The following is a 14,642-nucleotide window of genomic DNA, read 5'->3' on the forward strand; positions in this document are numbered from 1 at the left end:
GCGCTGGAGGGTGGGAGGGGCTCTGCTAAGGGCTGATCGGGGGGTGGTTTTGGCTGCAAATGGGTTTTGCAGGACACACTTTCTTCATTCGGGATCTCTCCCAGAGTAACAGTGTCATCCTGTGGTGCCAGGGAAGAACTGCAGCACAGGCTGCTCAGGGGTGAGTTCAGCCCAGGATGCAGCTGCAGTTACCTCCTTCCTGGACCCGCCTCCTGTGCCCTCACCCAGGGTCAGCTCACCCAGGCTGCTTGTCCTGAGACTTCTGCAGAGCCTTGTGAAGACACTTTCTGGAAGGTAAGATCTACTGCTTGGAAAAATAAAAATGCTGAGGACAGTTTTAAGTTCAAACAGCTGGTAGAGTCAGGCTGAGTTCAAAAGCCAGAACTGGTGAAGTTGTTAAATAATTAGCTAACTAATTAACAATTTATATTAATATTACAAGTATATGATGATAATTTATTACTTAGCTGATAGTCCTGGCCAGAAACAGCTGAAGTTACCCAAGTCCAGTCTAGCAATCAACCACCTTTAATTAATCACTGCTCTATATACACACATACATATGTACATCCACGTACAGCAGTTACAGCAAAAAAACCAAAATCCATGTCCAATCACTCACTGAAGAAACAGCTGTGGGGACTTTGCACTCTGCTAAAGCCAGTCCTTTCTTCAGAGCTTGTAACAGGCCATGAGTGGGTGTGAGTACCTTGCAGAAGGCACCTGTATCCTCAATATTGCACAGATAAAGCAGCTGGGGACTGGCTCCCAAATACCTGTTTAAGCTTCAACTGGAAGCTAGAAATAAAACCACCCTCAAAAGAGACTGCAACTGGAGCAGCTGAACTGGTGACTTAAAGCAAAAAAAACCAAACCATGAGTCATTCTTGACTTCTCTTAAAAAAAATAATAATAAAGCTAATGATTTTAATAATCAAGAGGCCCAAGCATGCTGGACAGACACTGTCTCAGTGAACATGTCTGTGTCATATACAAGAATCAACTGTGCAAATATCAACAGGTCCTGCTACCACTGTGCACCTGGGGAGCTCCACCAGTTGTGCAGTTTATTCCCCCCCCGTGGGAGTCTTCATGAAGGTGACAGATGCTCAAGTCAGTGTTGCACAAAACTTAATTCAAACCCAGGCTTCTGTTGCTCATTGTAGGGGCTTCTGCACCTCCCAGGCCAAAGGGACAATCTGTTGAGTTCAATGACTAAGCCAGGAGATCTCAGCCTTACCTTTGGAACAGAGAGAATCCCTTCCCACCCTCCATCCTGAATTGGTAAGAAAGTTCATTTGCAGGGGGGGGCTGTTCCCCTCAGCCCTGCCAAACCCCACAGCCCTTCACCAGGGGGTCAGGCTGATGCTCATTCTTCTTTTTGGCAGGTGTGGCACAGGCAGCTCGTGTTTAGCTCGATGCAGTGTCAGGATGTTTCCTTGATTCTGACTTACCCAGTCCCATGTGCTTTTGATTGCAGAGAACTTGCATGATTCAGTCATTAAATGTGAAATCATCCTTAATAGAAATGCTTAACTGTGTGTTCTTTATTGCTTGTCTAGAGCCTTGACCACGTCCTCAGCGCTGGTACTGCCCAGTGTCCTCCATCACTGCTGGTTTGTCAGGGGAGACATCATCCAGATCTGCAAAATGGACATGGAGTCTTCAGCTGAAGGTACTGGGGGTGTTTGTGTGCACATGCATACACAAACACACACACAAATGTATAAAAATATACATAACCATTCCATTAGCTCTGGGAAATATCAAGGGCTATATGGGTCAAACAACTTTGAGGTATTAAGGAGGGCTGAAGAGGCTTTTTTTTGGTCCCATTAACTTTGCAGGACCAAGTTTGGGAAGGTAACCATTTTGAATTACCATCCCTATGGAGGTGTTAATAATTGCTGGAGTTTCCCTGCTTGCTGCAGGGGGGCTGGACTAGATGGCCTTTAAGGGTCCCTTCCAACCCAGTGCATTCTAAGATTCCATTTGAAGGGAATATGCCCCAGCTCTCCCAGACATGGACATTGCTCTTCTATCCCCCCACCACACTACCCAGTTTACTTCACTGGTCATGGAATAAAAAGGCCTCCATTTCCAGTAACCTGAATAATTTTTCTGCCCATCATGCAGTGCTCCTCTTACAAAAGGTGCTTATAAAAGCCAGTAGTGTCTGCAGCCTGAGGCAAACTGTGAGAGAAATCCTTTATCAGTGAGGCTCTTCTCAAGAGCCTGACAGCTGCCTTTGGATGGCAGACCCACTTACTCCCTGGATTTTAGCCAGGGAACAGTGTAGGAATGTAGGGAAGCTCATGCAGTCTGTACTTACTCCTGCCAGTCCTGCCATGGCACAGCAGGGCTTTCACAGCTACTGTCTTATGTGCTTTATCATTCCTCTGTGATTCACACACCATTCCTACTTTTCCCTTGCCTCTCCAACAGAAAAAAACAAGCAAAGCCTGAGTTGTGGCTGCCAAGGCTTCATGGGCAAGTCAAAGCAGGAAGAGGGGACGGGAAGCAGGAGTAAAATAAACATTTCCTTGCATTTTGCTGGAGTGCTGCAAGCCTGGCCATGGAGTGGAGCATGTGCCACTCTTCCTCTGATGATGAAGCAGGGCTGAGTGCTGGTGCTTTCTTACCTGATGAGGGCTTAGGGTACATCCTGTGGAAAAACAAGAGGAAGGCGTAGAAGGTAAAGGCCAGGCCTCCAAAGATCATCCCACAGACCAGGAAACTGTAGCTGCCCTGATCATGTATAATCTGCAAATGGAGGGAGAAAGGGAACAGAGATGTCAGTGTAACCCTCCTGCCCCATCAGCCCTCAGTGAGGGCCTCACTGCTGGGAGATGCTGTGCTCTTCTCCAGCAGCTCTGCCCAGCCAGGGCTGGGACCTGCCTGCACTTACCGATCCCACCAGTAACTGTAGCACCATCTCTCCAATTCCAGCTCCAGTCACCAGCACGGTTGTGGCACAGCCTGCAAAGGAACAGGGTGAGTGATGCTGGCAGGGAACAGGTGAAAGTACCAGCAGGATCAGCCTGTAGCTTCTTTAAACTGCTCTTCCATGATCAATCCATACAAGCTTTACCAACACTTAGCGTGTGGTGCTATCTAGTCTTGAGAATGCCTCTTCTGACCTGTGGTGCTGCAGAAAGGTCAAAGTTCAAGCCAAAAAACCATCTCTGGTTCTGTCACTTGTCTCTGTTGGCAGAGATGATGTTGCTTCTTCTTGGAAAGATGTTAATCCTTCCATATCACTGTCCCAAAGACCCAGCTTGGCAGGGACCTGTAAGTGCTGGCCAAACTTGGGGGTTTTCAGTTCACTGATCATCTGGGTGATGTTTCCAAAACCAGCTCCCTGTAAGTCTCTAGAGCAGACATTCCTCTCAGTGCCCAGGAAGCCAAGAACCAGGCTGGATCCCTGCCTGGAGGAGTTATTAGTACAATGAAGCTGGGATTTGTGCAGTCTGATTTTCTGACTACAAGCTTAAATAAACACCAAAGCAGGCGTGATGGTATCTGAGCCCTTGAACAACCCCTGGTTTTCCCAAGCCCACCAGGAGTGCCTGGATGGCAGCTCACCTTTGTACTGCAGGATGTCCTCAGTGTAGGCCAGCATGCTGGGGAAGGTGCTGCTGAGGAACAGCCCCAGGGCTGCTGTCCCCACACACAGGAACACGACGCTGTAGGAGAAAATCAGGAGCAGGAGGAAGGTGATCAGGACTCCAACCTGTGAACAACACACACAGACTCAGTAGGGAAGTAGATGCTGAGTTGCAATAGGCTCCAGATTTGTTTGTTTGGGTTTTTTTTTTGTAGCAAATAATCTGGAAAATAAAATAAACTACTGAAAAAACATTGTGGTCTCTAGAAAACTAAGTAACCAAAGCAAATCCAAAGTACCAAAGAATTTGGTACTTTTTATAAAAGGACTTCATGACCCAGCTTGGTAGTTAAGCCTCAACTTCATTAGGTAGAGACTTAGAGTGGTGTTTAAAAAAATACTTCTTCTCTGCAGCTTTAAATCCAACAGGACTGCTGCTGCCATCCTACTTCCATGTCTCAATAGAATCATAGAACCTTTCAGGTTGGAAAAACCCCTTGGGATCACTGAGTCCAACCATCATCCCTACTCTACAAAGTTCTCCCCTAACCCATCTCCACCAACACCACATCCAAAGACCCTTAAACACCTCCAGGGATGGTGACCCCACCACCTCCCTGGACAGCCTGTTCCAGTGGCCAAACATTTTGTTCCTAATGTCCAGTCCAAACCTCCTCTGTTACAGCTTGAAGCCCTTCCCTCTTGTTCCATCGCTAATTACCTGTGAGAAAACACCAGCACCAGCCTCTCTAAGTCTTCTTCCCTCACTGTGTCTGCCCAGAGGGGGCAGCTCCGGCTGGAGCAGCGAGCAGGGCAGGGGGACCCGAGCTGAGGAACTCGACCCCAGCAGAGGGAGCTCTGCAAAACCATCACAAGCCACTTGTCCTGCCTTGATCAGGCCCTTACGGATTCTAAAGACAGGGAATTCTAACTGCAGTTAATTGCTGAAATGACTCCACTGGTGCATCTCATTTGGTTTCTTTGTTTGCCTTTTTTCTTTTCTCCTTTGGCAAGAAGTGTGAATGGGAGCAGCTCCCTCCCTGCTGCCTGCACATCCTTAACATGCATCTTTCCTACATTTCCTTAAAGGATTCCTTCCCCTTTCTTCAAGTGAATGTGCTCTATTAATTTAGGCAACCTCACACCACGGTGGTTTCTTTGGCAGCTGCTACAGTCTAAGGAGAGTTTACTGCACAATCTGCCTCTTTCCCATGGCTAACACAGGCAGTAAATTCCCCTGTAGCTGCCAGAGAAGACAGTCTGCACAGTAAATGAAGTTGGAAGACACTTTACTAGGTGTTTTCACAGACTTCATGTTGGATTAGCTGAGGAGCAAGCTCAGAAAACCAGTGTCAACCCAAGCTGTGAATCTCAGCTGCCCCAGCAGCCCCAGCCACAGCTGGACAGGGCCAAGGAGACCACAGTGCCCCAGCCTTACCACGTTGATGAAGACCATGGTGGCTGGCTTCACTCGGTAGGACACGGGGATGGAGATGAGCCTGCCCAGGGTGATGAAGCCCCAGAAGAGGCTGGGCAGGTACCCGGCCACCTTGTGTCCCACGGAGAGCGGCTCCTCCACCGCGTAGCTGTAGATGAAGCCCGAGTACTCTCCCTGCAGGGCAAACAAACAGCTGCTGACATTGCTGGGGCTTTGCAACTTCAACCTGGCCCTCAAATAGTCACTGTGATAGTGCTGGTGAGCCCACCTATGGATTTGCTACCACACCTCCATGACCCTTCTTCCCAAGGGTTGGCAGCTGCAGACAAGCTCCCACCAAAAGCAGAGGGGCTTAAGGTCTCCTACAAGGGCAAGAGTTGACAGCAATACCAGGGAAAACACACCCTGAGCTCCTAGCTGTAGAGATGCTCTGTTCCCTAGGGACTGCCTTGCCTTTTGGGATTGCATAGACTCAAAACTTAGCACATTAAAGAACCTGGAGGTGATCATCCCTGAAGATGGAGGCTCTGGAAAGTTCCTAACAGCTGCTTTGTGTAACCCTGCTCATCTTTCAGGACCATTTCATGCCCTAGTAAGTCCCAGCAGTATTTTAGTGTGGGGGAAACTGAGACAAAACTATTGAAAGAAACAGAACATCAACTTGCCAGCCCAGAGCAAAACTTCCTGGCCTGGACAGAAGGTCAGTACTACCCCTGGGGAGCCCTGTGTGCCTGTGCTGACCATGGGACATGCTGCCAGGCCACTGCAGAGAGGCTGCACCACCCCCACATGTTCTCCTCCTGGCTTTTGTGGGCTCAGATGGGTCAAACAAAGAGCCACCACTTCTTAGGAAATAAACTGAAGCTGTTCTTGCCCCTTGGCTGAAGTGAGAAGAGCCCTCCACTGCCCACAAGGAGACAACATCACAACTCCAGCTCTAAACTGGCCTGGTTAGCAGCAGTAGCCACCTCACTGTAACAACAGAGCCTGGGAGAAGCCACAAAACTCTCCCAAGAAGCAGGGCACGTACCAGCCTGACTGTGATGAGCTCTGAATGAGCTGCCTTGGGAACCAGCAGACCCTCAGGTCCAGCCCACTGCACTCAGAGGACTGTGCTGGGCTTGGGCTGTTCCAGGTGACTTAGGAGGAAGAAAAGCCATCAAGCTTTGCTCAGACAAGATCCCTCTATCAGCTGAACTCACCACAATCCCATCAGTCATGAAGAGAACAAGAGCCCCAGTGATGTGGACTGCGAAGTAGGTGTAAGAAGCCCCTCTGAAGTTTTTGCTTTGGCAGCAGCTAAATAAGTCATCATGACCTGGTGAAAAACAATGCAAAGCAAACTTAGCTGGAAGGTCCCCCTGGGGCTGGGTGGGTGCCAGCCCAACAGGGGGTTGTTTTGTGCTCAGCTGCAAGACAGAGATTCATAGAGGAGGGTGACCAAGGTGGAGCACTGCTAACCTGCTAACCCCTGCTGGCACAACCTCTTTCTTTAACCTCCCTCTACACTTTCAGAAGGAAGACAGATGTGCTTATGGGCTGCTGGCCACAGACTGGGCTCTCTGGGACACTGGCTACTTCTCTTACAGTAGCTGCTTGTGCTTCTCTTCCCATTTAGGAGCAACACTTTGCTGGCCCCTTCTTACAAGCAATAGCAACAAGCCCCTTTGCTGGGAGCAGTCATGCTCTGAGCCCCTCAGTCCTTGGTGCCACCACACAGCAGAGTCCTGCCCAAGACACCTCCCATCCCTCAGACAAATGATAACTGAACAAGCCAAACTCAGGAGAGAGGTGATAAACACACTGCTAGTGTTGCCTCCTCTGAATAGATGACTGGGAGCCACAGCCTGGCAAAGCTGGGGGTCAGGACCCCAGGAATTCCTCACTGTCCCATTCTTGTGCTCAAATCTGGGGCTGGTGTGAAGGTCACAGCACCTGGAGTCCTGTGCAGGTGAGACAGTTGCTCCTGCACAGCAAAGATGGAATTCTCACTACCTGTATGGGGCAGGAGGGATTTTGCCAGCACAGCCATGGCTGTGCAGGATGGCAGCACAGCCTTCCTGCTTCTCTAAGGATAAATCTCAACTGTGTTTAAGAGGAAGATGGAGATCTGAAGAAAAGGAAGCTCCAGTGGGTTGTGTGAAAACAGGCAGTGGGGTTGAGGAAAGAACCCAATGTTTCAGCTAAGGGAAATGCTACCAGATGAGCACAACTGTATCTGACAGCAGAGAACCCACCCTGTCAGGGACACCTAGAGCAGCACCTCACTCACCACATCCCCACCTGCCTTTGAATATTCCCTAACATTTCCTCTTATTGTTCAGGTAAAGCCACCTCTTCTGTAATAACACAAAACACTCCTCTGATAACCCTAAATTATTATTACTTCTGAGATTCTCTATTCAGCTGAAGAATTTCCTTTGATATGTTTCTCTTGGGTAGCAAAGAACAATGCCACTATTGTCCCCAAAACAGGGTGTAGTCACAAGTTCAAGAGCAAACTATTGCTGGCATTTAACTTGCCCCTCAACAAGGGCAGTGTCCTTATTCCTTTCAGATGTATGAAAACCAGAGTTTTCTGATTCTTAAACTGAGCAGTTGGCAGAGCCAGCTCAAAACCTGCCCCAAAATCAGGAGGAGATGAAGAGCCACAACTTTCACGTGTGCTTAAACAACTTGGGAGCCCAGGTCTAATTTCAGGGCAGCCTGGAGTCCAAACAGCAGGATGCTAATCTCTGTTCAGGTCCCATCTAATTGGAGGGCAATTGGGCACCAAATTGGATTGTTTGGGTACTTCTTGATTACATTAATGTGTATGTTTTGGAAAGTTTCCTCCTTCGCAGCGATGGATCCTGCTGGTTAAACTCAACAGAGGCCCTCAGAAATACGGCTTTTTCTCCCTGTGCTCCCCCCCATGTTCCTCCAAACCCACCAGAGGTGCCCCCAGCTCACCTCCTGCTGCCTGTGGTCTCTGTGTGGTGCTGGTGGGGAGATCCTCCTTGTCCGGGGGCCGCGTCTCCATCGCCAGCTCGTCGGCTGAGAGCAGGGGGTGGCTGGAGCTGGGGAAGCAGGGAACCATCCTCTCCTTGTAGAGCAGGAGAAACACTGCGATGGGGACAGGCAGCTGGGGAGGAGCAGAGAGGGGCAGGTAAGGACCAGGAGCCTCACACATGACACAGCCCCATTCCCTGGGCACGAGGGCCTTTTAGGAAGCTGCTCTTGGCACCTGCAGAATTAACCTCCACGAGCAAGGGGAGAGGCTGAGAGCAGAGCAAGGAGCCACCAGGAAGGGTGGAGGTTGTTAGAACTAGTAGGAGGGGAGGAAAAAATAAAGAAAACATGTTGAAAGCCAAGAGTCCTAATCCAGAGCATGGCCAGGGCACCTCCTGCCAGTCCCTGTGGGATGCCAGGGCTGGGGACCATTCACCTAGGAGCAGGGACAGGGACACAGAAGGCACCTAAATGCAAACCTGGTGAAGCACCAAAGCTGCCTTTCAGAACTGAAACGTTCTGCTCTCCCAGCATTTCCCACCTTCTGCCCAAAGAATGACAATAATAAAGCAGCTTTTCCCTGCAAAGAGCAGAACAGCCTGACTGGGAGACCTTCTGTGGCTGCAGTTCCCGTGAGGGAAGAGCAAGCTCTGCCCCTCTCCAGCCATGAGCAGGGGTTGCTTGGCACCTGGTAAGTGGTTCCCAGGCCAACGGCCCCAGCTGATGAGCAAGGACACCTGGTGAGCAAGGACCCTCCAGACAAAGTTCTCCTGTGACAGCCACAGACCCCCCTGCACCCAGGGATGCTGTTCTCCCAGCACATCCCAGTCCCACCAGCACCATTCCCTGCAGCCAGGGCTTCACCTGTGCCAATACCCACAGGGACTGTGGGCCTGGACATTTTAAGGGAGGGGAACATCTCCCTGCTGAGGAAAGGCTGAGGGAGCTGGGTCTGTTGGGCTTGGAGAAGAGGAGACTGAGGGGCCACCTCATCCATGGGCACAAATCTGTTCAGGGCAGTGTCAGGAGGGCAGAGCCAGGCTTTGTGCAGTGATGTCCAGTGACAGGACAAGGGGCAGTGGGTGCAAACTGGAGCCCAGGAGGTTCCATGGGAATCTCAGGAAGAACTTCTTTGCTGTGAGAGTGACAGAGCCCTGGGCCAGGCTGCCCAGAGAGGCTGTGGAGTCTCCTTCTCTGGAGACATTCCAACCCCCCTGGCCACGTTCCTGTGTGATGTGCTCTGGGTGCCCCTGCTCTGGCAGGGGGGTTGGGCTGGGGGAGCTTTCCAGGTCCCTTCCAACCCCTCAGATCCTGTGATTCCCACTGGATCCATCCCATGGCAGATACCACAGATGCCAGGCCCAACAGCACTGTCCCCCCTCCCTGCCATGTGCCCGGGGACCAGCCTGCTCCTGCTCCTGCTCCTGTTCCTGCTCCTATTCCTGCTCCTGTTCCTGCTCCTGCTCCTGTTCCTGTTCCTGCTCCTGCTCCTGTTCCTGCTCCTGCTCCTGTTCCTGCTCCTATTCCTGCTCCTGCTCCTGCTCCCTCTCCCACCCGCAGGGCCCGGAGGGACTTGCTCTTTGTTGTTGTTTTTTCTGAAGAGAAAACAGAAGGGAGCAACTGAAGCCCAGGTTGCCCCCAGCCCTCCCTCCTCCTCCCACCACAACCAAGTGGTGTTTATTCTGCAACAAACTGGGGGAGAAAGCCAGGAAATCCTCAGTGAGAGCTGCCTCTCCAGCCACCCTGCGCTTGTTTTCCACACGTCTGTGAGCAGGCACGGGCTCCAGCTCCACATTTCCTGCTTTTTGTTGGCTCGTGGCATGATTTAAATGTATGGAGAATTCCCTCCACACACCCCCCCCTGCCTCTCTTGCCTGAATTCATTTATGAGGACTTCATTGTTCTGGGAACAATGGGAATAGGAACAGTTAGTTCGGTCCCATGGAAGAAAAACGCATTTGCTTGATAGTTCTGATCCTTCCGGAGGTCAGGAACAGTTTTTATTCTTCTAAATTGCAGATTTTGCAAAAAAAAAATACCCACGCAGAGGGCCTGGCCCTACAGATAGTGTCTCTGGGCACTTCCAGCCTTAAGGAGCACTCGGTGTCTACGTAGAAAGGGGCCCCAGCTCTGGACTCCCCCAGTTCCCACTCAAACCACAGGCTTGTCCCTGCTCCCCAGATCCCCCCCTCCAAAGCACACGGGTCCCTTTTGCTGTACCCAGACTGGATCACCCTGAGGCTGGCAGCACCTTGGGAGCTCTGACCCCACCAGCCCCATGAGCTGCTCCCCAGCCCTGGCCTTTTCTGGCAGGAAATGCCCAAAAGCTGGAGACTCAGCCATGGCCAAACACCCATGGGCAGCCACAGCCTCAAGGAAAGGTCAAGAGAAGCAAAGGATCAAGCTCAAGAAAAAGCAGGTTCTCAGCCCTGTCTCCTGCAACACTGGCTGGGTAATTGCCTTGGGGACAGTCACCTGTGGCCACCTGGCCCCCAGGAAGGGCTGGCCATAAACCAGGCTGTGCAGAGGGGATGGAGCAGCCACCCCAGCAGCTCAAGTTATCAGAGGGGCAGATGGGGAGGAGCAAACAGAGCCAGACACCAGGGCCCTGCCAGGGCACTTTCCACTGAGCAAAGGGACAAATCCATCCCAGAGGAGCAGCCTCCCCCAGCCACAGGACAAGGACAAGCTGAGGACTGTCCCACATGAGCACAGGGCTGCTGGGTGGGTGTTGAGCCCCTGTCCCCATCCCCAGAGAGCTGGGGTGGCAAAGATGAGCCTTGAGGGGACAGTCACCTGTGGCCACCTGGCCCCCAGGAAGGGCTGGCCATAAACCAGGCTGTGCAGAGGGGATGGAGCAGCCACGACAGCAGCTCAAGTTATCAGAGGGGCAGATGGGGAGGAGCAAACAGAGCCAGACACCAGGGCCCTGCCAGGGCACTTTCCACTGAGCAAAGGGACAAATCCATCCCAGAGGAGCAGCCTCCCCCAGCCACAGGACAAGGACAAGCTGAGGACTGTCCCACATGAGCACAGGGCTGCTGGGTGGGTGTTGAGCCCCTGTCCCCATCCCCAGAGAGCTGGGGTGGCAAAGATGAGCCTTGAACCCCCCTGAGCCAGGACACTTGCCAAGGCTCCTAGGGACAGGATCTTGCTGCTCAGCTCCTACAGCAGCTTCAGTTTTCTGGAGGCTGACACGAGGTGCTGGGCACCAGGCAAAGGGCTGTCAGAGCCTTCCCACCCTGCAGGGAGCCCAGACAGTGAGAGCCAGAGAGGAGACACAGCCCCCAAAATGAGGACACTGCTCCTCAAAGCCCTGCAGGGTTGATGATGCCCCACAACATCCCAACCACACCAAGCTGGCCACCTCCAGCCCCCACCTCTGAGCAGCCCTCCCCCTGGAGCCAGCAGTGATTCGGGATAACCATTTGCTCCTGGGATTTCTTCCCAGGGCAGCTCTGCTTTTCTTTATTTTCTAAGGAGGAGACTGAGCACCTGAGCACCCTGCTGGGAGCTGGCAGGGGCTGAGGGCTCAGGGGCAGCCCCAGCCCCACCACTGCTGCTCCAGCTCCGCTCACCAAATCCCTGGGAATGTTCCCCTCCCCTTGGCAGCTTTAAACCATTATTATAAACTCAACAACTTGCTGCATCACACCATCCAGCAGGGGTATAATCCAGGCTCCTTCCCTCCAGTTTCTATTTCAGTCTCTCCCCCCCAGGAGCACGGGACCAGTCTCTGCTATTGTATCCCTGCAACCTAAGCACAATGGAGTGTCCCACACTTCCCCTGGGAAACCACCTTCCGGACAAACACGTCCCTCTCAGAGGAACATTTCCCTGATTTCCAGCCCCTTGGAATGGGCTGGATGATGAAATTTCCGTTCTGTGGGAAACTGGTTTTTAAAATATGTTTTTTTGTTCCAAATCCGGATTAAAAAAAGCCAATTTTTTCTTTCAGAATGAAGAATTTTGGCCAGGAATCAGCCAAGCACTTCATTTTGATAATGTTGAACCACTTCATTTTACTAAATCAAAGATGTTTTGCTTCAATACCATGGACACAACTGTTCTGTCAGCTTTACACATGGCAGTTCTGCCAAAGTCAAATGGAGACATTTCCACTTTAAACAAAGCAAGAAATGGAAATTAATCATTTCAGCTTGTCAGAAAACTGGGATGGAAATGTAGTTTTGACCATTTTATAACAAAGTTGCTGGTCCTGGTTTCCATTTCTGGAGCTTACTCATTTCATCCACTTCCCTGGGGTTTTAAATACTAATTATCATCATTTTCCTCTGCCATTTACACCTTAGAGAAGGGTCAGCAGTTTTGGAGCTGAGCTGCTCCCAGTCTCTCCAGTCAGGGGGTTATTTAGTTGGAACAAGGAATCGAGTCAGCTCAGTGAGGCTTTGGGAAGGACAATAACAGCTCAGCTTTGGCAAGGACACACACTCCAGAGATGTCCAACTCACCACTCCTATTTATTACCTAATCCTCATCACAAAACCCATCAGGCTCCCAGCATCCTGGGACTCCCTGCAGTGTTCCTGGGGATCCCACACCTGCAAACAGCCCTTGGGTGTGCAGTGATGCACCAGCCCAGCTCACAACCTGCTGTGGACACGGTGGGACCAGCTGAGGGTCCCATCCTGCTCCCAAAATGCCCACGAGACACCAACAGGAACAGAGAGGGGTCTGACAACCACCCTCCCACCACTGCTCCAGATCACCAGACACGTCGTGGTGTTCAAAGCAGATATTAAAATGTTGCCTTCAAAATTAAATTAGTTTTCTCAAGATTGACTGGCAAAATAGATAACACTCTGGCATAATTAAAAGCACATTTCCCACGGCATTCGCCGCAGTCAGAGGTAATTAAGCTGCTTCTCCCCCTGGGCAGGGAGCAGCCTCTCTGGTGGCTCAGCAGAGCAGCTCATTGCAGCCCCAGGAGCTCGGGGGCTGCTCTGCCCCCCACACCAGTGACCTGCCCGGCCCCAGCACAAGCCCCTGGGTTGGGCACTGCTGGAGTCACAGACAAATGGGAATTCCAAGAGCACCCTAAAGACCTGGTGCAGATGGAGTGGAGGGAGGTCAGGGGCTGCTCCTTGGGCTGGGACAGGGAGAAGGAGCACCAGGAATCCTTATGCAACCACAGGCTCCTCTGCTCTCAGTCCAGATCTACTCGGACAATCACCCACCCGCTCCCAGGGCTGGTGCCACCAGGGAGGTGACAGCAGCAGCTTATCTAGCTCTGCTGCAGAGAGCTGGGGACAGGCGTGGGCACAGCCACAGCCCAGGGAGGCTGGGCAAGGGACCAGCTGTATTGAACCCTGCTGGGATTTGGGTATTAATTAGGGGGTAAAGAATTGGGGCACCTTTCAAAGGGAGAGCCTGCAGGCTTCTTGCTGGAGATCAGCTGTGGGATTCAGCAGGGCAGAGAAAGAAGATGGGCCTCTCACAGAGGAGGGGCCACGGGGCTTCTACATCTGCTGCAAATCACCAGGGAAACACAGTGAATAGGCAGAGACTCCTGATCAGGCTTCCAGCCCCAGAAACTCAGACCATCCACAGGCACTTCCCCATGAATGTCACTGGGAATCACCCTCCTGCCAAGCCACCCCCACCCCACTGAGCTCCTCCCCAGAGTGAGCATGGAGAAAGACCCTCTGGCTCTGAGTGCAGTTATTTATAGGTATAATTATAGGTTATATAATATAGAGAGAGGTGTAACTCCTGCCCAGGGGGCCACTGGAGCTACAACCTGCTTCCCCAGAGATCAGAGCAATCCCACAGGATGGGACATCAGCCCTGTCACATCAGACTGTGCAGCAGCCACTGGCCCAGCTCCAGAGTCCTGCCCTCCTGGCCAAGGTGCCACCTGAAAACTGGGCATTTGGGGGAAAAAAAAAATGAACCCCCCCAGCCACCCTCAGGCCTCCTTCCCTGGCTGGGACCACCCAACAGGCACCAGCACCCCCAAGGCTGAGGAGCAGGGGTGTCCCCAGCTGGGGACAGGTGCAGCACTTACGTTGATGAGGGCCATGATCCAGAAGGCGTAGGAGACACGTGTGACCACCATGCCCTTCATGGGCAGGTCGTAGTGGGACAGGTTGCCCGGGTGGTGCGGGAGCAGCGACTTGCGGATGTGGGGGAGGTTGCTGGAGGCGTTGGCCGTGGAGTTGGAGAGGATGCAGTTGGTGTCTGAGAGGAAGGGGTCAGCTATCAGTGGGCTGAGCAGAGCCCCAAAGCCCACGAAGAAATGAAGGGCCTGCAAGAGATGGAGGTGGGCACGTAGAGCACCGGCGGGTGCTGCAGGGAGGCTGGCCAGGCCAGTCCCTCCTCTTCCTCGGAGGAGGAAGCACAGCCAGAGGGGGGATGTGGCTCCAGGCTCACCTGCAGGAAGATGGCCGAGTCCTTCTGGTAGATCTTCACCAGCTGCATGTTGGAGATGGTGTCGATGCAACCCATGGCCAGTCCTGCCATGGCCATGACCACAGCCAGGACCACCACATTGTGGCACAGGGGGATGATGGCAAAGACCAAGGAGATGGCCAGAGATGAGGCAAAGAGTGCAAACAAAGACTGAGACAACCTGAGCCAGGGAAA

General features: G+C 52.2%; 1 protein-coding gene across 1 annotated transcript in view; it reads right to left on the reverse strand.

Moving 5' to 3' along the window:
• Positions 1 to 1,578: 1,578 nt before the first annotated feature.
• Positions 1,579 to 14,642, reverse strand: part of MFSD4 (major facilitator superfamily domain containing 4) — a gene marked incomplete at its 5' end in the record, with an annotated part of 19,594 nt that continues 6,530 nt past the window's right edge. Inside the window, 9 exons of the mRNA XM_009997527.1 lie at positions 1,579 to 1,643; positions 2,643 to 2,763; positions 2,909 to 2,979; positions 3,586 to 3,733; positions 5,046 to 5,219; positions 6,248 to 6,363; positions 7,998 to 8,169; positions 14,065 to 14,304; positions 14,430 to 14,628. Coding sequence (XP_009995829.1) covers positions 1,579 to 1,643; positions 2,643 to 2,763; positions 2,909 to 2,979; positions 3,586 to 3,733; positions 5,046 to 5,219; positions 6,248 to 6,363; positions 7,998 to 8,169; positions 14,065 to 14,304; positions 14,430 to 14,628 — 1,306 coding nt within the window. The remainder of the gene's footprint in view (positions 1,644 to 2,642; positions 2,764 to 2,908; positions 2,980 to 3,585; positions 3,734 to 5,045; positions 5,220 to 6,247; positions 6,364 to 7,997; positions 8,170 to 14,064; positions 14,305 to 14,429; positions 14,629 to 14,642) is intronic.

This window comes from Chaetura pelagica, unplaced genomic scaffold, assembly GCF_000747805.2.
Source record: "Chaetura pelagica isolate M959 unplaced genomic scaffold, ChaPel_1.0 scaffold215, whole genome shotgun sequence".
NCBI classification, from domain to species: Eukaryota; Metazoa; Chordata; class Aves; order Apodiformes; family Apodidae; genus Chaetura; species Chaetura pelagica.